The sequence below is a fragment of the Octopus sinensis genome, linkage group LG25 (genome assembly GCF_006345805.1).
Source record: "Octopus sinensis linkage group LG25, ASM634580v1, whole genome shotgun sequence".
Lineage (NCBI taxonomy): Eukaryota > Metazoa > Mollusca > Cephalopoda > Octopoda > Octopodidae > Octopus > Octopus sinensis.
The window spans coordinates 10533960-10557213 of NC_043021.1; the positions used below are offsets into that span (position 1 = coordinate 10533960).

At 39.4% G+C, this 23254-nt stretch overlaps 1 protein-coding gene across 5 annotated transcripts in view; it reads left to right on the forward strand.

Moving 5' to 3' along the window:
• LOC115224576 (arf-GAP with coiled-coil, ANK repeat and PH domain-containing protein 2-like) overlaps window positions 1-23254 on the forward strand; it is a 310532-nt gene that overhangs the window by 106891 nt on the left and 180387 nt on the right. For all 5 annotated transcript variants that reach the window (XM_036513288.1, XM_036513289.1, XM_036513290.1 and 2 more), the window contains exon 5: window positions 11028-11045. In XM_036513288.1, coding sequence (XP_036369181.1) covers window positions 11028-11045 — 18 coding nt within the window. The remainder of the gene's footprint in view (window positions 1-11027; window positions 11046-23254) is intronic.

Below are 23254 nucleotides of genomic sequence, written 5' to 3' on the forward strand. Positions count from 1 at the left end.
CCTTAATCATAATAATAATAATAATAATAATAATGATGATGAGCACTCAGAGCACAAACTTCTGCCAAGGCAACACCAACATCCTCTCAATGATTAGTCAGGGATGATTTTTAAAATGAGAATATCTGAAATAAACTTGACTGCTCTCATGAACCCGAATAATCTAAAAATTGAAAAAAAAAAAAAAAAAACCGAAAAATCATCCAAAATCCTTGTCCAGTACTGGATCGATCTCAAAATCAAATCAGTTTGTGCCAGTCATGAGGCTAAACATCCCTGAAAGTTTCATCTGAATCCATCCAGCGGCTCTTGAGATATCTTGTCCACAGACAAACAAAGAAACAAACAAACACGGCTGAAAACAATACCTCCGCCTTCACTAAGGCAGGGGAAATAACAATAAAGGCAACAGACAGGCAGAACTGTTAGCAGATTGGACAAAAATGCTTAGCAATGCTTCATCTGTGTTTATGTTCTGAGTTCAAATGCTGCTGAATCAACTTCGGTTTTCATCCTTTTGGGGTTGATAAAATTAGTACCAGTTGAGCACTGGGGTTGATGTAACCAGTGTGCGTACGATGGGCTTCTTTCATTTTCCATTCACCAAATCCACTCACAAGGCTATCTATCATAGAAGACAATTGCTCCCCAAGGCACCCCGTAGTGAGACTGAACCTGGAATCATGTGGTCGGGAAGCAGACTTCTTACCACACAGCCATGCCTGTACCTATTTCTTCTTGTGAAGTTAGTTTCAACGCTTAATTAATGTGTTGCGCTAATGTGAAAGCTAATTAGAAATAATTATACAGCGAAAAAAAAGATAAAAATGGTTAATGACTCAGATTATTTTAATTATTAGTAGGAAAAAGCTGCCCGCTGGATGATTTCTCTGTTAGTCATTGTAACAGCTTACATTGTCAAGAAGGCCGAGGGTGTCTTGGCATCACTCAGCAAGACTTTTGTTAGCCGCTCTCCAGCCATCTATTTAAAACTGTATACAGCTATGGTACGACCACACTTGGAATTCGCATCAGTTTGGAACCCCTATCTTGCTCAGAACATTGACCTCCTGGAATCTGTTCAGAGACGTGCAACCAGACGCATACCCTCCATCAGACACCTACCATATTCTGAGCGCCTTGTTTCCCTGGGCATGGATTCACTGAAGCTCTGGCGTCTGGCGACGGACTTGGTAAACACCCACAAAGTTGTCAACCACCTCACCAATAACAACACTGAACACCTTTTTGATCTCCATGTGTCTAACACACGTGGACATGCCTACAAAGTCAGAAAACAACACAGCTCCCATGACTTTCGGAAACATTTCTTCACACTCAGAGTTGCTGAAGCATGGAATAAACTGCCTGCATCAGTTGTTGATTGCCATGACACTGCATCCTTTAAGGCCCTCATGCTTTCCGAAATCCGTCGAAACTACACCTGATTATATATACACTTTCGATGAGTTGTAGTGCACCTGAGCACTGTACACAATGTTTATTATTATTATCTATGTGGGGCTTCATTTTAGAGTGAATCCCACCCTGTTGTAAGATTCATTCCAGCTTCTTGCACTCTGGGTTCAAATCCTGCTGAGGTCAACTTTACCTTTCATCTGTCCAGGGTTGATAAGGAGTCTCTTTGGCAGTGGACTGGTGGAATCATTAGAACATCAGATGTTCTGTCTCTGGATTCTGAGTTTAAATTCCTTGTGTTAAAGAAGATATGTCATGCTAAGTGAAATCGTCATTGTGACCTGTGCTGGTGACTTGTAAACGTCACCCCTGTCGGTGACACATAAAAGGCACCCATGCTGGTAACATGTTAAAGGTACCCATTGCTAGTGACATATTAAAGACACCTGTGCTAGTGACAGGACAGTTGTGTGGTATGGTGCAGAGTCCTGTTGCCAGACATAGGGTGTTCCAGTAGCCATCTTCTTGACCCTGAGCAGTACAACCTCCCCCAGACACTTGATGTAGGCCTCCGTGTTGAGTCTGAGGCCGTGTGGGAATTGTCTGTCGGCAAATTGTCTGTTGGCGAATTGTCTGCACATGCTTCAACATAGCCACAGTCCAGTAATTGAAACAATTAGAAGAATAAAAGAATACAATTCATATTAGTTTAGTTTGATCATCCTCCCGGATGCTTCAATGCTTTCACATAAGCACACCATCCATAACGGTACCCCATGCATGTTCTTAATTCGTCGACATTTGCCATTCCATTATCCTGAAGCAAGATGTCCACATAGGTTAGACCAGTGCTTCCCAACCTATTTTTTCCCAGGCTCCACTGTAACCTTCCAGAAAAGTCTATGCCCCATAGGTAGTTAGAAAGAAACTTTATTTTTGATATTTTATTACAATTATTTAATACAAAAGAATCTACTGGTAACTCTTTTATTACGTACTGAGTACAAAAAAGAAGTACATTATTGATTAAGAAAAAAAGTGAATCACTTTATTGAGAACCTTGTGCCTAGCAGCTACAGTATCATGCCCCACCGCAATTCTCCCAGGCCCCACCAGTGGGGTGAATGCCCCACATTGTGGATCACTGGGTTAAATGTTTTCTGTTGTTGATTCTTCCTTCAACTGACTGCCATAAACCCAGTTGACACACTGGTTCTTCTGGGTGCCTGACACAATGACTGGCAATTCTCATTCTTCTCTGCTGGGTTTTCTCGGTAACATTAGCAACATTGTTATTAGATTTTGTCGAGTATGGAAGACAGCGTGAGACACATTTCAAATTTTATTAGATTTACCTACTCAACTGCATTTACCAAATTATGTTTTCTAAAAGTCAACAGATGAGTTCACTTCACTGTAATAGGTGTTGCAGGTTGGCATGGTCCATTGTTGCAAAGAGCAGCAAGAAAGTAGCACTGACCACAGATGACCAATTAGCTTATATGTTTCGATGGTTGCTGTAAGGTCAAGTTGGCACTTGTGCTCAGTCACACACACACACACATGCTCTCTCTCAAGTGTACACAAAAACATCTGCAAACACAGTGTGTATGTATGTATGTACATAAAAATGTGTGTGCGTGCATTCACACATTGTGAAGATCTGTGCTAATTTGTCGATGTACGCACAAATATTAGTGCGCATATGCAAATGTGTGCTCACGTGTTCCTCCACACACTCCTACAGACACACATCTACACTTTCACACATAACTCTGCTCTCTTATATACTTATCTCTTCACACACACTCTCACTCACTCACTCACTATATCTACTCTAATTTATCACATAACCCTACACACACATAACAACTCTCTCATAGAACTCTACTCTTTTTTTCTCTCTTTCTCTCATATAGATCTCTACTCTTTCTTTCTCTCATATAGACCTCTCTCTCTCATTGACCTCTACTCTCACTTTCTCTCTCTCAGACTTCTATTCTCTCTTTCCTCTCACATATAGTCTACTCTCTCTTTCAGAATTCTACCCTCTCTTTCTCTCTCTCTCTCTCTCTCATATAGACCTCTACTCTCACTCATATAGACTTTTACTCTCTTTTTCACACTCCACCATACACAAATTCTACATATACACATAACTCTACACTCTCACATATAAACTCCTGATTCCCTCACACATACATCTATATATATATATATATATATACATCTACACTATCACATATACTGCAACACTCTCATCAACAGACATATGCATACCATTATGTCCTCATGTGCCCCTGCGCTCTTGTGCACCTTTGCTCTCATGACCCTGCACTCTCATGTGCTCTTGTGCTTTCAATTTTCCTGTGCTCTTTTGCCCTGGCACTCTCATGTGCTCTTGCACCCTCATGATCCTGCACTCATGTGCTCTTGTACCTTCATTTGCCCCTGTGCTTTCATTTGCCCTTGTGCTCTCATATGCTCCTGCACTCTCATAGACCCCTGCACTCGTGCTCCTGCACTCTCATGTGCTCCTGTACTCTTACATACTCCTGAGCTCACACATGCTCCTGCTTTCACCCAAACTCACCACTACACTTGTGCATACCACCACACTCACTCTCACATACTGTCACACTCACCACTCATGGACACATATTGTCACACTCACTTATTACTGCACATAAACACACTCTTACATATGTACACACATGCTCCCACACACATACATGCTCCCACATACACATACTTCTATGCACACTCCTACACACATACACACTCACTCATTCAAGCACACATACACTCGTACACACATGCTACTGCATGTACTCACACACATGTTCCTACACACACACACACTTGCTTCTACACACACCCACATGCTCCTACACACACACACATACATACTCCTACATTCACACACGCACATTCTTTCATTAAGTACCTCCCACCCCCATCTATGTGTGTGTTTGCTTTATAATTCAAAAACAAATCCAAACAGTTGGTTTTTTTACAGATCTTCAATCTCTAACACCACCTCATTTTTAATACATTAATAATAATAATTATTACTCTTTCGAAAGCATCATTTAATTGATATTGCTGAGATGGCAAGATTTTGTCTGGATTGGCGCCTATCTCTAAATAAGTTCTAAAGCAGAGAAATCTTTTTATTATTTTAAAAACTTTATCTTTAACAATCTTAAAACAACCCTCACCCCAAATTTAGTTAAAAATCTAATCGTATTGCTTTGGTAGATATTGTGATACCTTGCTCTAGCGGTGATTATAGTGGGGTTAGGGTAAGTTTCTTATGTTTTTTTTGCTTCGTTTCTCTTTATTTATCTGTATAAAATTTCCCCTTGACTGAATTGGTTTATGATAGTTAAAATTTTAATATCTCCTCTTATATGATTGTGTGTGCATGTATATCATGATCATCATTTAACAATCAAATTCACTGATGTGGCCGATGACAGCACCGCATGACAGGCACATGTACCAGTGGAACGTTAAAAGCACCATCCGAGTGTGATCGTTGCCAGGGCTGGTGACTGGCTCCCGTGCCAGTAGCACATAAAAAGCACCATTTGAGCATGATTGTTACCAGCATCACCTTATTGGCACTTGTGCTGGTGGCACGTAAAAAACGACATTCGAGTGAGGTTGTTGCCTGTGCTGCTGGACTGGCTGCTGTGCAGGTGGCACATAAAAAATACCATTTGAGCATGGCCATAGCCAGTACCGCCTGATTGGCCCTCGTCCCGGTTCAAGAATAATAAATTTGTATTTTACAAAAGTGTAGAATAGCCCATCAGTTTAATGAAAAATTGTTATAACTGAACGTCACAATGAACATTAATACTGATGGTGCTCCAGTATGGCCACAACCTTAGGGCCAAAACGTATAAAAGAATATATATATATATACTTTTTTTAAAGCAGCAGAAAATTCAACAAAATCTGTTACTCTGAGTTTCTCATTGCCATTCATCAGACAGTTTTTTCTAGCAAAAACTGTCTGATGAACGGCAACGAGAAACTCAGAGTAACAGATTTTGTTGAATTTTCTGCTGCTTTAAATAAAGCATATTACTCTACCACTGGTATTTGAGTACTCTTTTTTCCACCTTGTTTCACATTTATGTGTTTACTCCGGTATATATATATATATATATATATATATAGGTGCAGATGTGGCTGTGTGGCAAGAAGCGTGTTTCCCAACCACATGGTTCCAGGTTCTGTCCTGCTATGTGCCACCTTGGGCAAGTGTCTTCTACTATAGCCTTGGGCCAACCAAAGCCTTGTGAGTGGATTGGTAGATGGAAACTGAAAGAAGCCTGTTATATATATATGTGTGTGTGTATAAATATATATGTATGTGTCTTTGTGTTTGTTCCCCCCATCACCACTTGACAATCGTTGTTGGTGTGTTTATGTCCATATAACCTAGTGGTTTAGCATGACAAGACTTCTTTCAGTAGAAGACACAAACCCAAGGTGCCACACAGTGGGACTGAACTCAGAACCATGTGGTTGTGAAGCAAGCTTCTTACCCAACAGCCACGTTGGTGTTAGTTTTCTTTTCTGAAGATCTTACCTGGAATTATTATATTTGATCCATTGCTAAACTTACTATGATGAAGGTTGAAACGCAGATATTAAATGACGATGATGATGATGCCGCTGCTTTCCCTGAAATACTGAATCATTAATTAATTAAGCTGAACATCAATTACATCAATTGCACCAGTTTCGAAGTCTGATCTGTGAGGTTCTTGGGTATTGCTTCCTTTTCTGATCTCACTTACTACAAGTGCAGAGAAAGAGAGGGGGGAGGGAGAGAAAAGGAAGATTTATGAATGAGTAAGTAGGAGAATGGGAAGAAGAGACAGATGGGGGTGGTGGTGTTTCAGTGTTGAGAGACGAAGAAGGAAGGAAAATGCATGAATGTATACTTGCACGTGTATATCAGCTGTTTTGAAGATATACACACAGTTCTTATAAACAATTTTCTGTTACCTTGGCAGTGTCTTGTTTTTCTCTTGGCTTTATCATTTCTATCTTTTTTCTGCTTTTTTTTCTTCTTTGGTTTATAAACATATCCTTTTGTTTCAATTTTGTAATCTTTCTTTCAGTTATTGCTGTTGTGTGGGAGTTGACTGCACTGAGATGAACTCTGTCTGTTAGCTCCACTATAAACCAGCAACGATCACAATAGATTGGGTTTTTTTCTTTAAATATTTATTCGCCTGAGGAGCAGGGTTATTCTCCACAGACCCTTTGTAAAAAAAATTTTTAACCTTAGATTGCGTACCAACCACATGGTTCTGGATTCATTCCCACTGCATGGCATCTTGGGCAAGTGTCTTCTACTGTAGCCTCGGGCTGACTAAAGCCTTGTGGGTGGATTTGGTAGACAGAAACTGAAAGGAGCCTGTCGTATATATGTATACATATGTATGTGTGTGTATATGTTTGTGTGTCTGTGTTTGTCTCCCAAACATCGCTTGACAGCCGATGCTGGTGTGCTTACGTCCCCGTAACTTAGCGGTTTGGTTAAAGAGACCAATAGAATAAGTACTAGGCTTACAAAGAATAAGTCCTGGGGTTGATTTGCTTGACTAAAGGCGGTGCTCCAGCATGGCCGCAGTCAAATGACTGAAACAAGTAAAAAAGTAACCCTTTGACTGTGTAATTAAATTTCAAGGTCACTCTCTTAATGATGATAATTATCCACTTAAAAAATATTTTCTGCCATAGGCATGGCTGTGTGTTAAGAAGCTTGCTTTCCAACCACATGGTTCTGGGTTCAGTCCCATTGTGTGCCAACTTATGCAAGTGTCTTTTACCATAGCCTCGAGCTGCCCAAAGCCTTGTGAATGGATTTGGTAGATGGAAACTGAAAAAAACCTGTCATTTATGTGTGTGTGTGTGTGTATGTGAATTTCTCTCTGTTTGTCCTCTACCACTACTTGACAACCAGTGTTGGTATGTTTACATTCTTGTGACTTAGCAGTTCGGCAAAAAAGACCAATAGAATAAGTACCAGGCTTTAAAAAAAAAAACTTAAGTCCTGGGGTTGATTTGTTCAACTAAATCCCTTGAAGGCAGTGCCCTAGCATGTCCACAGTGAAATGACTGAAGCAAGTAAGAGATAAAATACTCTTTCAGTATCTCCTGTGGGTATGGTTTCCATAGCCACCCCTAAAAGTATTTGATTCTTGCTCTGTAAAGGGATATTTGATGAAGTATGTGAAAAAATTAAGGTAATCCAACAGACTGTCCCTGGAGGTGTTTCTTTTCTGCCTCTCGAAGCATAATTTTTTTTTTTCTTTTATATATTTCGGTCATTAGATTGTGGCCATGCAGGGGCTCTTCCTTGAAAAATTGACCCCAAAACTTATTGTTTATTTTTTAAAGCCTGGTACTTACTGTTGGTCTTTTTTTTTTTTTTGCTGAATTACCATATGGAGTTATCTCCCTTCACACAAAAGATTTTTTTTTTTATATATATACTGGTTACAGCCGTACGTTGAGGCCATGCCTGTGACACTGTCTTTGAAAAGTATACATCGTCTCAATTAAAGATTATTTCTACATATGTATGAAAAGATATTGCTAATTTAATTTTTCACACCAATTCGTATGCCTTCTGTGCTAAAATCTTTACATACCAAATAGATTTCACCTAGAATCAACAGTACCAAGGCCACTAATGCTATTACATTCCCTACTCCTTGAGCAGGAAGGACACCTTGGATAACGTCGTAAATGTCTGAAAATGAGATGAGATTGTCATGGCTAGATTGTCAGTGATCTTAGTTCAGCTCAGTTTGGGAAGTCCTGGGGCTAAACAACACTACCACCACCTAAGTGTTGGGTGCCTTTTGCAGGGTTTTACACCGTAGCAAGTATTTGGCCCCCACTAACACTCACCTTCTACTTGTTCCCTCCCTACCTGTATTCAGACTGGGCACCAATCCATGTGGATCTCAACACTCTGGAAGACATTAGTCTACACCTGTTCATGTTGGAACTCAGTCACGTCAGTCTCAGACCAATCTGGAACTGGGACCTGCAAAGGAACATGTAATAATAATGAAATTATTGTATACAGTGCTCAGGTGCACCACAACTTGTCAAAAGTGCGTGTAAAGCATATGCAGTAATGTACAAATGTCTGGGAAGTGAACAGTGTATGAGTCAGATACATGCTTGCATGTGTATGGAGGGGAGAAAATCAGGTGTAGTGCTGGCGAATCTCAGGAAGCATAGAAGTTTTGAAAGATGCAGTGCTCCAACAACTAACAACTGATGCCGGCAGTTTGTTCCATACTTCAGCAACTCTTAGCGTGAAAAAATGTTTCCGAAAGTCATGGGAGCTGTGCTCTTTTCTGACTTGGTGTGATGCCCTTCCTTTTTATTTATTTATTTTTTTTTAACTAAGACTGGTTTCAAAATCTGGCACAAAGCCAGCAATTTTAGGGGAAGAGGTAAGTCGATTACACTGACCCCAGTGTTTCGCTCAATTGGTACATATTTTATCAGCCTCGAAAGGATGAAAGGCAAAGTTGACCTTGGCAGAATTCATACTCAGAACATAAATCCAGATGCAATGCTGTTAAACATTGTATCTGGAATGCTAATTATTCTGTCAGTTTACCGTTTTTTTCTTAACTGAAATGAAAGCTCCACTAATTCCTCCTATACTGGATTCTCCTTCCTTTCATGTTTTTATGGTGCAGCATTGGAAATTTTGCAAGTTTTACCTTCAGTAGTCTGTTCTGTAACAGTGCAATTCTAAAAAAAAAACCCTCGGGAGTTTTATCTGCAGCATTCTGCTGTACAGCAAGTGGAACTCCTGGAATTTTTACATACGATATGTTGCTGTGTAGTAGAACTTCATTCAGAAAGCTTTACCTACAATCATTTTCTGTGGAACACCTGGATTTTTTTTTTTTACTGTGTAACACAGTGGGACTTTAGCATGGTTTCACAAGAGCTCCTGATAGTTTTACCTTTCAGTTTTTTTTTATGTATCAGAAGAACAGCTGAGCCTTTATGTATAGCTGTAAAGCTTGTGTGTGTATGTATATACCGCAAATCCCCGAGTATAATCTGCATTTTTTCCCCAAAATTTAAAGGTCAAAATCCCTAGTGTGTACAATATACAAGGTTAAAAATGAAAAATATTTTCTAAGCAATGTCCGAGTCTCTATTTGCTGTCTGGCAATATTTATTCAGACGCATTTTGTGATGTCGGGCGCGAAAATACCTTAAGCTAAGTCTGAAAGCAATGAAGTCATAAAAGAATCATCCATAACTTGCAATAAGCAACATTTATTAAACGTTATTACTGTTATTTCTTTATTTTCTGCAAACAAAGTGCACAAAAAAGCTACACGTTTGCATTATGTTATATATACAATAATAATAATAAAGGACGTGACCGTATACAGTTTTACAAACCAAGGACGTTATATAGACTTCCTTGACTCAAGTGAAAGAAGGGGTGCGTATTATACACAAGGTTTAGGTTTTTCAGAAGTACAGCCCCCTAAAAATCCCCTGTGTATTATACTCAAGGGCAGACTATACTCGAGGATTTACGCTACACACATATATATATATTCAATTATGAATTAAAAGCAGTGCAAGTGTTGTAAACATTATCAGCTGCACATACTCAATGTATGTGTTTTGTTTGTTTGCTGGTTCACTGCATATGGTGCTTGGAAGGCAACTCCTTCATAACAGTGAGTGTTAAAACACTCAGGAATTATAAGTGTTTTAACACCCAGCATTATGCGGGAGTCGTCTCCCAAGTGTTATATCGCAACAAACTGGTGAACAAATGACGCACATACATTGAATATGAGTGGTCAATAATAAATAGATAAATATATATATATATACCGGAGTAAACACATAAATGTGAAACAAGGTGGAAAAAAGAGTACTCAAATACAAGTGGTAGAGTAATATGCTTTATTTAAAACAGCTGAAAATTCAACAAAACCTGTTACTCTGAGTTTCCCGTTGCTGCTCATTGGACAGTTTTTGCTATATTATAGCAAAAACTGTCCGATGAATGGCAACGGGAAACTCAGAATATAGCAAAAACTGTCCGATGAACGGCAACGGGAAACTCAGAATATAGCAAAAACTGTCCGATGAACGGCAACGGGAAACTCAGAATATAGCAAAAACTGTCCGATGAACGGCAACGGGAAACTCAGAGTAACAGGTTTTGTTGAATTTTCTGCTGCTTTAAATAAAGTATATATATATATATATATATATTGTCATAATGAAAAAAACAATGATAATTTTTGTGTATATGAATGTGGGTGTGTATGTATGTTGCTGTACATGATTTACTTTTTGGTGTATATATGATTTGCTTATTGTGCGAGTATGCAAATAATTGTGCATTTTGTGTGTGATTTTGCTCTGTGTTTGTGCATATGTGCATGATTTTGTTTGGTGTGTAAGTGTGTGTGTGTATATGGTTGGGTTTGTGTGTGAAATATATAAATCTAACCATTTTTTCTGAAGAATTGTTGCTAAAGTGAAAGTCTTTTAATATTTATTGGTAGGAAGATGCTAAAGTCGCTGTAAGTATCAAAGCATGTTTTTCTTTTCTGTATACATATGTGTATATATATATATTTATATAGACTTGTTTCTCATTTTTTACCATTGCCTTCTCTCCCTTCCCTCCGCAACTTCCCTTCAACCGTAGATTGCTAGCCTCAGTTCTTTTACTATCACCGCCATGTACCATTTCCTTTTTTTTAGTCTCTCTCCAGCTTGATGTATTTTTATCTGTATATTTAGTTTTTATTGTTGTCTTGTTGGCACCATCAATACAGCATCAGACTAAATGCCTTGTGGCATTTAGTTACACCCCTTCAGATTCCAAATTCAAATCTTGTCCAGAATTGTTTTGCCTTTGATCTCTCCGGGGGTGGAAGTTAGATAACATAATTATCAGTAGTATACTGGGGTCAGTTTTTAAGCAATCCTGCCCCAAATATGCTGCCTTGTGACTAAATTAGAAAAAAAAAAAAAGTATTTTGCAAGCTTTTAGTATTTTTTAAATTTTGTTTATTTTAGTGATTTTATTATTTTTGTACTTCTGTATATTTTGTTTTTACTCTTCACGTTGTGTCTCACAAATAGTTTCACTAAAAGAAATTTTTTTTTTTGTTTTCTGTTTTGGTTTTGTCACATGGTCTTGCTTTACCTTCTTTGTAGTTTCCTGTTTTTGGCTGTTATTTCTTTGTTCATCTGTTCTGTAACACGCACTGACCGACCTCCCCTCAGACATGCTTTCACTACAACTGCTTCTATTATCACTATAATAATTAACTATTACAGTGATAATTAGTTTTAGTATTGTGTTGTTGTTACTGTTGTTGTATCCACTCATCTAAAAATCATGTTTTTTTGTTGATTTTTCTCTTCAATTTTTTTTTTTTCTCCATTGTTACAATTGCTTTATTAGTAATTCTAACAAATTGAAAATTTAAAGATCCTAGCAGACATTTTGTGACCCACTTTCAAATTTTGTATGTTGTTTGTATCCCAACCTTTTTAAAAGTAATGCATGATTATTAAAGTAAATTTCCAGTTCTTTTGTCTTGGAGTGAAAACAAATAACCTGTCTAAAAATCCAAGAAAGAAGGAATTATAGCCATTAAGTTTTGATTTGGTGTTTCCTGTCTCCAGGCCCGAATCAATGGAATAAATGCCACTTATCTCTTGGAATCATTTTAACCTTTTAGAATTTAGATTACTCTTTCATGTGTAATGTTTATTTATTCACATTTTAAAAAATTAGTCATGTGTTATCTCATAGTTTTGAGATTTCGATGATGTGGTTATTTATTTTTAGAATGAACATTGTAGGGTAGGTGTGCAAGGTCAGATCTGACAAATTTGAACATAATACACATAATACATGTAGGATGTTTGGGTCAGATACAGCAGGTTTGACCCTTTTGTTACCAACCCAGCTGAAACTGCCTCTGGCTCTGTAGTACAAATGTCTTGTTTTCATAAGTTTTGAATTAAAACCTTCCACCAAACCTTAATCACAACTTATGTTCCTAACACTAGCTTGATGGTAACTAAGTTATTTTACTAGATTCTTTGTTATATTTAAAATTAATTGAAAGAAACACAGCATCTCAAAATAAATACAGTAACAAAAGGGTTAAATGCTAAAGGGTTCGTTAGCTATGTCTGGTAACATAAAAAATTGGCTTCATTTATAGAAATAAAGGAAATATCATTATGAACAGCAATGATGTGTGCATTTGTCCCTCTATTGGAAATCATTGGTATCAGGGGCAGACTGAGCCATCGGTCAATCAGGCACTGCCTGAGGGCCTGCATCTCTGAGGGGCCCGCACTCTATATGTTAACTCCACTGATATTAATGCTAAGGGACCCAGTAGACAGTTATGCCCAAGGGCTCTTAATACGCTCAGTCCAACCCTGATGGATATTATAAATATTGGTCTTGTTCCAATGTCAGTTTTCCAACCCTATGTATAAATGTATATTGCTGCATTATACATGCCATTATTCTTCATGTGTAGCCTTGGCATTTGTAGCATATAAGCATCATGTAGACAGTGAGATATTTTGTGTAACACTGGTAATGTGTATGTAATGATACAAGATCGATGTCTATCTTGTAAAAATATGTAGATACACACACATGCATACAAGTATTCATTCATATGGACAGATGTGTATGTATATGTGTGTGTGAGAGTGTGTGTGTGTGTGTATATATGTTTATATATATATATATATCACTTTGACCGACCAGGCTATCAGGTGTTGCTACACATCGCTGGTCACAATGCGCTTTGCATTGTTTTAGCCTTCAAATGATGCCACCCCTCTGGCTAAGCGAGCAGGCCAATAGAAGAAAGAGTGAAAGAAAGTTGTGGCGAAAGAGTACAACAGGGATTGTCACCATCCCCTGCCGGAGCTTTGTGGAGCTTTAGGTGTTTTCGCTCAGTAAACACTCACAATGCCCGGTCTGGGAATCGAAACCCGATCCTACAACCGCGAGTCCGCTGCCTTAACCACTGGGCCATTGCGCCTCCACATATATAGTATTGCTGTGGGTGCCATGTAAAAAGCACTGATGGTGATGGTGCTACATAAAAAGCACCCTGTACACCCTGTGGAGTGGTTAGTGTTAAGGAGGGCATTCGCCAAAACAGACTACGGAACCTGATGTGGTCCCTGGTTTTGCCAGTTCCTGTCAAGCCGTACAACCCATACCAGCTAAGTGGACTGGAGCAACGTGAAATGTAGTGTTTTGCTCAAGAACACAACACGTTGCCTGGTCCAGGAATCGAAACCGCAACCTTACAATCATGGGTCCAACATGCTAGCCACTAAGCCCTACATAGATATATATGGTAGATGGTGAACAATAACTGTCCAGCCACATATTGATGAAGTGACAAAGATTGTAAAGGGAAAAAGTAAGTGACACATGGTGCTAAATGTTAAGATCTATCTTTGAGAGGTACCCAGCTAGAGAGAAGAGGAAAACCAGTGGGTAATGACATGTGACCATTATAAAGCTATGGATGCATGGCTCAGTGGTTAAGTGGGCGGGGGTTGGGGGTGGGGTTGGAATAAAATAGCAGCACAGGTGTCAGTAAAATATATAATAGAAATACTAGTGTTAAAAGGGAATTGAGCAGAAACAGTACTAGGGTCATTGAAATTTAGTAGTTGTTCTGGATTTTGTTTAATAAAGTCAACAAAGTACAAATTGCAGAGTAACTTAAAATAAGTGCCATAAATCCTCGAGTATAATCCGCACTTTTTCCCCAAAATTTAAAGGTCAAAATCCCTAGTGCGTACTATATACGAGGTTAAAAATGAAAAAATATTTTCTAAGCAATGTCTGAGTCTCTATTTGCTGTCCGGCAATGTTTATTCAGACGCATTTTGTGATGTCGGGCGCAAAAATACCTTAAGCTAAGCCTGAAAGCAATGAAGTCATAAAAGAATCATGTATAACTCGCAGTAAGCAACATTTATTAAAATAAAAGTATTCAGAACTCAGAATAACATGTAACAAAAACAATTTGCAAACATATTTACATTCCCATATAACAGTTAAGAACATCACCATTATTGTACTACGCATGCGTGGAAGTGTTTGTTCGACTAAATGCTGCTTGCTTAATTACGCACGACTCAAGTTAGAGAAGGGGTGCATATTATACACAAGGTTTAGGTTTTTTAGAGGTACAGCCCCCTAAAAATCCCCTGTGTATTATACTCAAGGGCAGACTATACTCAAAGATTTACTGTACTAGTTGTGGGTAACTAAAATAAAATACTAAAATGAAGCATTTTTCTTGCAGTCATTAAAAATATAGTACCAATACTGAGCTTGGTTTTTCTAAGATGTGTTGTCGTGTGTCTCTGTTCTAAAATTCTTTTTTTTTTTTCGCTGCTTTTGCTGATTCTCATGACACTCTGTCACCATCCACTTCCATTATTATGAATATGAATTGGGAATTAAGTCATTAATCTTTCATTAGCTGATTACAAAACTGTGGTTGCCACCTCTATGAATGTGTTACAGTTATTCCCTTGATACAGCTTGGTGATCTTGACCATTGATCTTCGAGGATTCCTCCTCTCAGCATCAATGTAAGAAGCACCATTGGCTCAGTTGAGTTCTTTTGCTACTTTTCACAGTCTGCCATGCTACAGTCTCAGGAATTAGCTATTTCCCTGGCAGGGTAGTTGAACGGGTGCTATGCCTTGCCAAGGGCGACCTGTAACTATGCAGGGCACAATCGTCACTCTGTGGGGGGAATTTTCAAATACCCACATACCCATGTTATTAATATTTGCTAAATGGACGGTGGACTGACAGAGATAGTTGGGTGGTGGTTAAGTGGGGTGACAGGGAGTGGAGGGTAAGATAGTTGACTGGTGGTTAGAATGAGCTGAGTGACAGATTGTTGAATGGTGGTTAAGGGGAGTGGAGTGGCAAATGAATGAGTAGTGGTTAATGTGAGTGGAGTGGCAGAGATGGTTGAGTGATGGTTAGAATGAGTGGAGTGGAAGAGATGGTTGAGGTGAGAGGTGTGACAGATTGTTGAGTGGTGGTTAAAGTGAGTGGAGCAACAGAGATAATTGAGTGATGGTTAGGATGAGTGGAGTGGCAGTTAAGGTGAGTGGAGTGGCATAGATAGTTGAGTGGTGGCTAAGATGAGTGGAGGGGCAGGATTGGTTAAATGATAGTTGAAGTGAGTGGAGTGGCAGAAATGACTGAGTAGGCAGTGAGCTGGCAGAAACATTTGCACGTCGGGCGAAATGCTTAGCGGTATTTTGTCTGCCGCTACGTTCTGAATTCAGATTCTGCCAAGGTCGATTTTGCCTTTCATCCTTTCGGGGTCGATTAAATAAGTACCAGTTAAGCACTGGGGTCGATATAATCGACTTAATACCTATGTCTGTCCATGTTTGTCTCCTCTATGTTTAGCCCCTTGTGGGTAATAAAGAAATAGGTATTTTGTCTGCCGCTATGTTCTGAATTCAAATTCTGCTGAGGTCGACTTTGCCTTTCATCCTTTCGGGGTCGATTAAATAAGTACCAGTTATGCACTGGGGTCAATATAATCAACTTAATCCATTTGTCTGTCCTTGTTTGTCCCCTCTTTGTGTAGCCTCTAGTGGGCAGTAAAGAAATAAGAAATGACTGAGTAGAGATTAAGTGGCATGGTAGAGATGGTAGTGCGCTAGAGTAAATGTCTTACTATTTACTTCCATATCTTTACAGTCTAAGTTCAAATGCTGCTGGAGTCTAAATTTGTCTTTCATTTCTGGACTTAATGCTGAAAGTTATTATTAACCAGACTACGTCTCTGATCTGAAATTTGTCGTCTTGTATTAATATTTAATTATTCATGCTGATGTTGCCAATTTTAATTGTCTTAATGGTATTGCTGTTGTTGTTGCTGTTGTTGCTGCTGAATATTTATCTGTCTCTCTTATTAATATTCAGTTGGTTACATCATTAGCCTTGGAGACTATTCATCTTATTAAATTGCTGATATTTAGCAATTTCACTACTGTTGTGTTTATAGCAATGTATGTATTATAAATATTGGCACTACTAGTACTGCTACTACTACTGGCTAGCTGGCAGAATCGTTAGCACACTGGCTGAAATGCTTAGCAGTATTTCACCTGTCGCTAGGTTCTAGGTTCAAATTCCGCCGAAATTGACTTTGCCTTTCATCCTTTCAGGGTCGTTAAATTAAATATCAGTGAAACACTAGGGTCATTGTAATAGACTAGTCCCCTCCCCCCAAATTTTAGGCCTTGAGCCTATAGTAGAAAGGATTATTCTTCTTATTATTATTATTGAGTGAGAGCAGTGCATGCTATAAAAGTGACACTGGGGTACAAATACATGAAGCCCAATATACCCATCATGGCTACCTGTCTAATACGGGTACACCAGGTATGTGCATCGCAACCATATATGCATAACGTAGTGATTTCATATCAAGATAAACAACACGCGACCTTGCAGGTAGGGCACAGTTAGAATTTTCTTCAGGTCGAGTGGCCCATCCCACTCAAAAGGTCCTTGAATAAGGGTTGTTTGAAGATGATGAATGAAACACCCGTGTTTCTGGAGGTGAATTCTTCAAACCTCAAAGAATTTCTCTCAATACATGGCTATGATGCTCTCCCACTAGTTCTGCTCGTGATCAGAGATGCACATATCGTCAGCCACTAAGGGACATGCGCAACTGGTTACGGTCAAACAACTGACAAGCAAATCTGTGGTATTGAGCAGAATATTTGCTGTAGCCCATCTTTTATACCAAGACAAAACAATGTACATGATAACACTTCCAATCAGTTAAGATCAGAAGCCATGAGAGCCACTGCCTGGTACTTCATCAGGGCATTTATTATTATTATTATTATTATTATTATTATCATCATCATCATTGATTTGACTCAGGTTCATTCTTATTCGTGGTAGAATTTATGTGGGTAACGGGTTACTACCTGTTACCTTAGAAGTATCCATAATCTTTTAAGAGATCAAAATAACCTTTCCTCTCCCTAAGAGGCAAACGTTTTGTAGAAGCTCTACAGGCATTCTATTCCAATCTCTTTCAACCAGTTATCTATATCTTTGCTTCAGTTCCCAATGCACCAATTTTTATAGGCACAACCCTTACAATTTTCATATTTCAAATTTTAAGGGAATGTGTTTTTTTTTTGTCTTTCTTTACAATCCTGAAATCAAATGGACATGATGGATCAATTAGTTAAGATATTACTATTATTATTATTATCATCATCATTATTATTATTATTATTATTATTATTATTATTATTATTCTACTCTTTTACTCTTTCACTTGTTTCAGTCATTTGACTGTGGCCATGCTGGAGCACCACCTTTAGTCGAGCAAATCGACTCCAGGACTTATTCTTTGTAAGCCTAGTACTTATTCTATCGGTCTCTTTTGCCGAACCGCTAAGTTATGGGGATGTAAATACACCAGCATCAGTTGTCAAGCGATGTTGGGGGGGACAAACACAAACACACACACACATATATACATATATACGACAGGCTTCTTTCAGTTTCTGTCTACCAAATCCACTCACAAGGCTTTGGTTGGCCTGAGGCTATAGTAGAAGACACTTGCCTGAGGTGCCACGCAATGGGACTGAACCCAGAACCATGTGATTGGTAAGCAAGTCACTTACCACACAGCCACTCCTGCTCCTATAAACGATAAGCGTTTCCATGCCGGGAATCGAACCCGGGCCGCCTGGGCGAAAGCCAAGAATCCTAACCACTAGACTATTATTCTAATAATAATAAATTGATTTCTGTATTTTTAATCATTTGAGAGAAAGCATTGTTTTCTAATGACATTGGTTAATAGTAACTTTATGATTATCTTTTACTTGATAAAGTAATATTTTTTTCTTTTCTTATTTTTCTTTGTTTTGGTGTTGTTGTTGTTGTTATTCCATGTAACTGTGTGATAACGAATGATTTATCAGAAAGAAGAATCTCAGTCAAAGTTAACTCTCTTCAAAGATTATTTTTTATTCTCCTTTTCTTTTGCTTCTCTTGCTTGTGGTAGTAGTAGCAGCAAACAATTCTTTTTCGTTTTGCTTTTGCATGCATCTGTCTTTTTCTTTTTTTTTTTTTTTTTTTTTTTTTTTTGTCGTATTCATTCATTCATTCAGTCATTCACTCATTTATTCATTCATTCCTCTCTGCTGTCTGACATCAGCTGAGACAACAAGGACAAGCAATACTCATGAACATAATAAAAACAGACAACTGTTTTACAATGAGCCAACCAACCAGCTAGGCAATGCAGAGTGGAGCTGAAAAAAGTATCAAATGGATGGGTGACTTGAAGGCTTTCAGCATTTTTAATGAGGAGGAAAATTTAGTGTTGATGGGGGGGGGGGGATTTAAAGGGCAGTGAAAAATGATGCTTCTGTTTGTAAGCTAATTGTTATTCAGAAGGATGCAAACTTTTACATACACACATCAATGTACATATATACATCTTATTCTCTCTCCCCTTATCTCACACATACAAACACTTTCTCTTTTTCTCTGTTTTTCTCTCACACATACATGTATACACAAATACATGCACACATATAATTACATTCAAGGGGGTGCTGAAAAGTTCCTGGCTTTAAGGGTATTGTGAAAGGCCTGAATGGTGGCCCAACTTTCCAAGTTCTTTCAGAGGGCTTAGAAAAACTGAAGGACCTCTGCAATAAGTGTGTGAATCTGAAAGAGGAACATGTCAAATAAAATCATAATTAACTGATCCTCTTGTATTTTTTTTACCCAAGGCCAGGAACTTTTCAGCACTCCCTCATATACTCTTTACTCTTTACTTTTTTCAGTCATTTGACTGCGGCCATGCTGGAGCACCACCTTTTTGTCCAGCAAATTGACCCCAGGACTTATTCTTTGTAAGCCTAGTACTTATTCTATCGGTCTCTTTTGCCGAACCGCTAAGTTACAGGGACATAAACACATCACCATCGGCTGTCAAGTGATGTTGGGGAGACAAACACAGACACACAAACATATACACACTCATACATACATATATATGTACATATATAAGATGGGCTTCTTCCAGTTTCCGTCTACCAAATCCACTCACTAAGCTTTGGTTGGCCCGAGGCTATAGTAGAAGACACTTGCCCAAGGTGCCACGCAGTGGGACTGTGGTTGGGGAGCAATCTTCTTACCAGAGAGCCACTCCTGCACCTATATATGTACAAATATGCTTAGTTTCAGACTTGGTTCTTCTAATTCTTCATTGGAATCATCACCATCATTTAATGTCTCTTTTCCATGCTAGCATGAGTCAGATTGGATGACAGGATGATGAGCAAAACAGCTGCATTGGGCCCCATGACAGTTTTGGCATGGTCTCTACAGCTGGCACAGTGTGTGCCAGTTGCTTTTATGTGCCACCAACACCAATGGGGGTCATGAAGTAACTTTCAAGACAGGAAAGGACAAGTGAAGGTAAAAAGGGGGCAAAGAAGAAGGGCTCTTAACCCATATAACGTTAATAGGGACTCCATTGGAGCTGACTGATATTGGTCCCAATTTTGTTCTTCTTGCAGAGTATTTGACTGGTTCTTTGGTCCTTCTTCAGTTGCACCTCTTTCTTTACTGCTTTCTGAGGCCGCCTCTTTGCACTTCACATAGTGGCCCCTTATGCCAGAAGACAGACAATGTGTGCTTGTTCTTCCTCTCCTGATGCCTGCAACAGTTTCCTTTAAATATGCTATTCTTGCATTTGTCACTGCTCTGTTATTTCTAATGCTGAAGTTTGTCTGTTTTGATAACCTTTTTACCAGCTGACCTATTTGACTGAATTCTGTGAAATTCCAAGTATTACTTCAAAGCTATCAGTTGAAGAAACATCATCCTGCAACACACATACACACACATACACCTCTCTTTCTCTGTCTCTTTCTTTCCCTCTCTCTCTTTCTTTGACATAGAAACACACACACACACACACACACACCTCTTTCTTTCACTTCTCTCTCTTTGACATAGAAACTGTGTCCTGATATTTCAATCTTTTTGTTTTCCCTACAGTATGCAAAATATTTGAAATTCACAAACTTCATGGGTGCAAGAATGGCTGCTGTGTAGGAAGATGTTTGCTTCCAAGCTTCATAGTGGAGGCACATGGCCTAGTGGTTAGATCAGCGGTCGAGGGATCGCGGGTTTGAATCTCAGACCAGGCGATGTGTGTGTTTATGAGCGAAACACCTAAGCTCATTGCGGCTCCAGCAGAAGGTAATGGCAAACTTCTGCTGACTCTTTCGCCACAACTTTCTCTCACTCTTTCCTCCTGCATCTTGCAGCTCACCTGCGACGGACTGGCGTCCCATCCAGGTGGGAAACCTATACGTCAAGGAAACCGGGAAACCGGCCCTTATGAGCGAAGCATGGCTTAAGAAGGAACAAACAGCAACAAGCTTCATGGTTCCAGATTTAGTCCCACACTCTTCTACTACAACTCTGGGTTGACCAAAGCCTTATGACTGGTTGCCCCTCCCTCCCACACACCACCACTTGATAACTAGTGTTGGTTTGTTTACGTTCCTGTAACAGCAGCTCAGCAAAAGAAGCTGATGGAATAAGTACTGGGCGAAAAATATGTACTGGGGTTGATTTGTTTGACTAAGCACTCCAAGTTTGTGCTGACAGAGTTTGTCACCACTGCCTATGGGAAACATTGAATTAGTGATTTGTAAGGATACATAAGGATAAAATATCCCGGAAACAGACCTTCCCTTTATAAATGTTCTGAAAACGATTCACAGCCTTGGATTTTTTAATCGCATTCTGTTAATTTATATATATATATATATATATATACACACACACACACACATACTCACACACATATATATTTCTTTACTACCCACAAGGGGCTAAACACAGAGGGGACAAACAAGGACAGACAAAGGGATTAAGTCGATTACATCGACCCCAGTGCATAACTGGTACTTAATTTATTGACCCCGAAAGGATGAAAGGCAAAGTCGACCTCGGCGGAATTTGAACTCGGAACGTAACGACAGACGAAATACGGCTACGTAGGTCGCCCGGCGTGCTAATGTTTCTGCCAGCTCACCACATATGTGCTAATGTTTCTGCCATACTCACACACATATATGATGGGCTTCTTTCAGCTTCTGTTTACCAAATCCACTCACAAGGCTTCAGTTGGCCCGAGGCTATAGTAGAGGGCACTTGCCCAAGGTGTCACGCAGTGGGACTGAACCTGGAACCGTGTGGTTGGGAAGCGAGCTTCTTATTTCTTTATTGCCCACATGGAGCCAAACATAGAGGGGAACGACAAGGATAGGTATATGGACTAAGTCGATTATATCGACCCCAGTGCGTAACTGGTACTTAATTTATCGACCTCGAAAGGATAAAAGGCAAAGTCGATCTCAGCGGAATTTGAACTGAGAATATAACAGCAGACGAAATACCGCTAAGCATTTCGTCTGGCATGCTAATGTTTCTGCCAGCTCACCACCTTAAAAAGCAAGTTTCTTACCACACAGCCATGCCTATGCCTAATCATCATCATCATCATCGTTTTACGTCTGTTCTCCATGCTAGCATGGGTTGGACGGTTCGACCGGGGATCTGGGAAGCCAGAAGGCTGCACCAGGCTCCAGTCTTATCTGGCAATGTTTCTACAGCTGGATGCCCTTCCTAACGCCAACCACTCCGTGAGTGTAGTGGGTGCTTTTTACATGCCACCTGCACAGGTGCCAGGTGAGGCTGGCAACGGCCATGGTCGGATTGGTGTATTTTATGTGCCACCGTCACGGAAGCCAGTCGAGGCGGTGCTGGCATCGGCCACGAGTCGGATAGTGCTTTTTACGTACCACCAGACCAGGGATCCTGGCTGGTTCAATTCGATTTTGCTTTCGCTTTCCCCAAGAATCTTATATGGGTCTGGTTTACAACCTCTGATCTAACCCATGCTACTATGGAAAAATAGATGTAAAACAGAATGAACAAATGAATATATACTGTTCATTTTTTTGTTGTGGCTGTGTATGATTACTCTTAATGAGACTTTGGTTCTATGCACTAATTTGCTTAATGAAGTGAGTTGTGAATGAATGAGTTATGGTTTTCAATTTAATTATGCTAATCTCTATGATTATCTTATGATTAGGAAATATGAGGGAGATTAAATGGTAGATAATGATTTGAAGCAGTTACGTCAGGTGTAGCAGAATTCAGAGTTTCTTCCTCTGTGTATCAAGAATAAAAATTACACGATGCATTTATAAATAGGCACAGGTGTGGCTGTGTGGTGTGAGGTTTGGTTCCCAACCATATGATTCTGGGTTCAATCCCATGCAGAGTGCTAGCCAAAGCCTTGTGAGTGGATTTTGTAGATAGAAACTGAAATAAAGCCTGTGGTGAATAGGTGTGGTAAGAAGCTTGCTTCCCAACCACATGGTTCTGGGTTCAGTCCCACTGCATGGCACCTTGGGCAAGCGTCTTCTACTGTAGCCTCAGGCTGACCAAAGCCTTGTGAGTAGATTTGGTAGACGGAAACTGAAAGAAGCCCATCGAATATATGTATATATATCTATGTGTGTGTGTCCTTGAGTCTGTGTTTGTGCCCCACATCACTGCTTGACAACTGGTGTTGGCATGTTTATGTCTCCGTAACTTAGC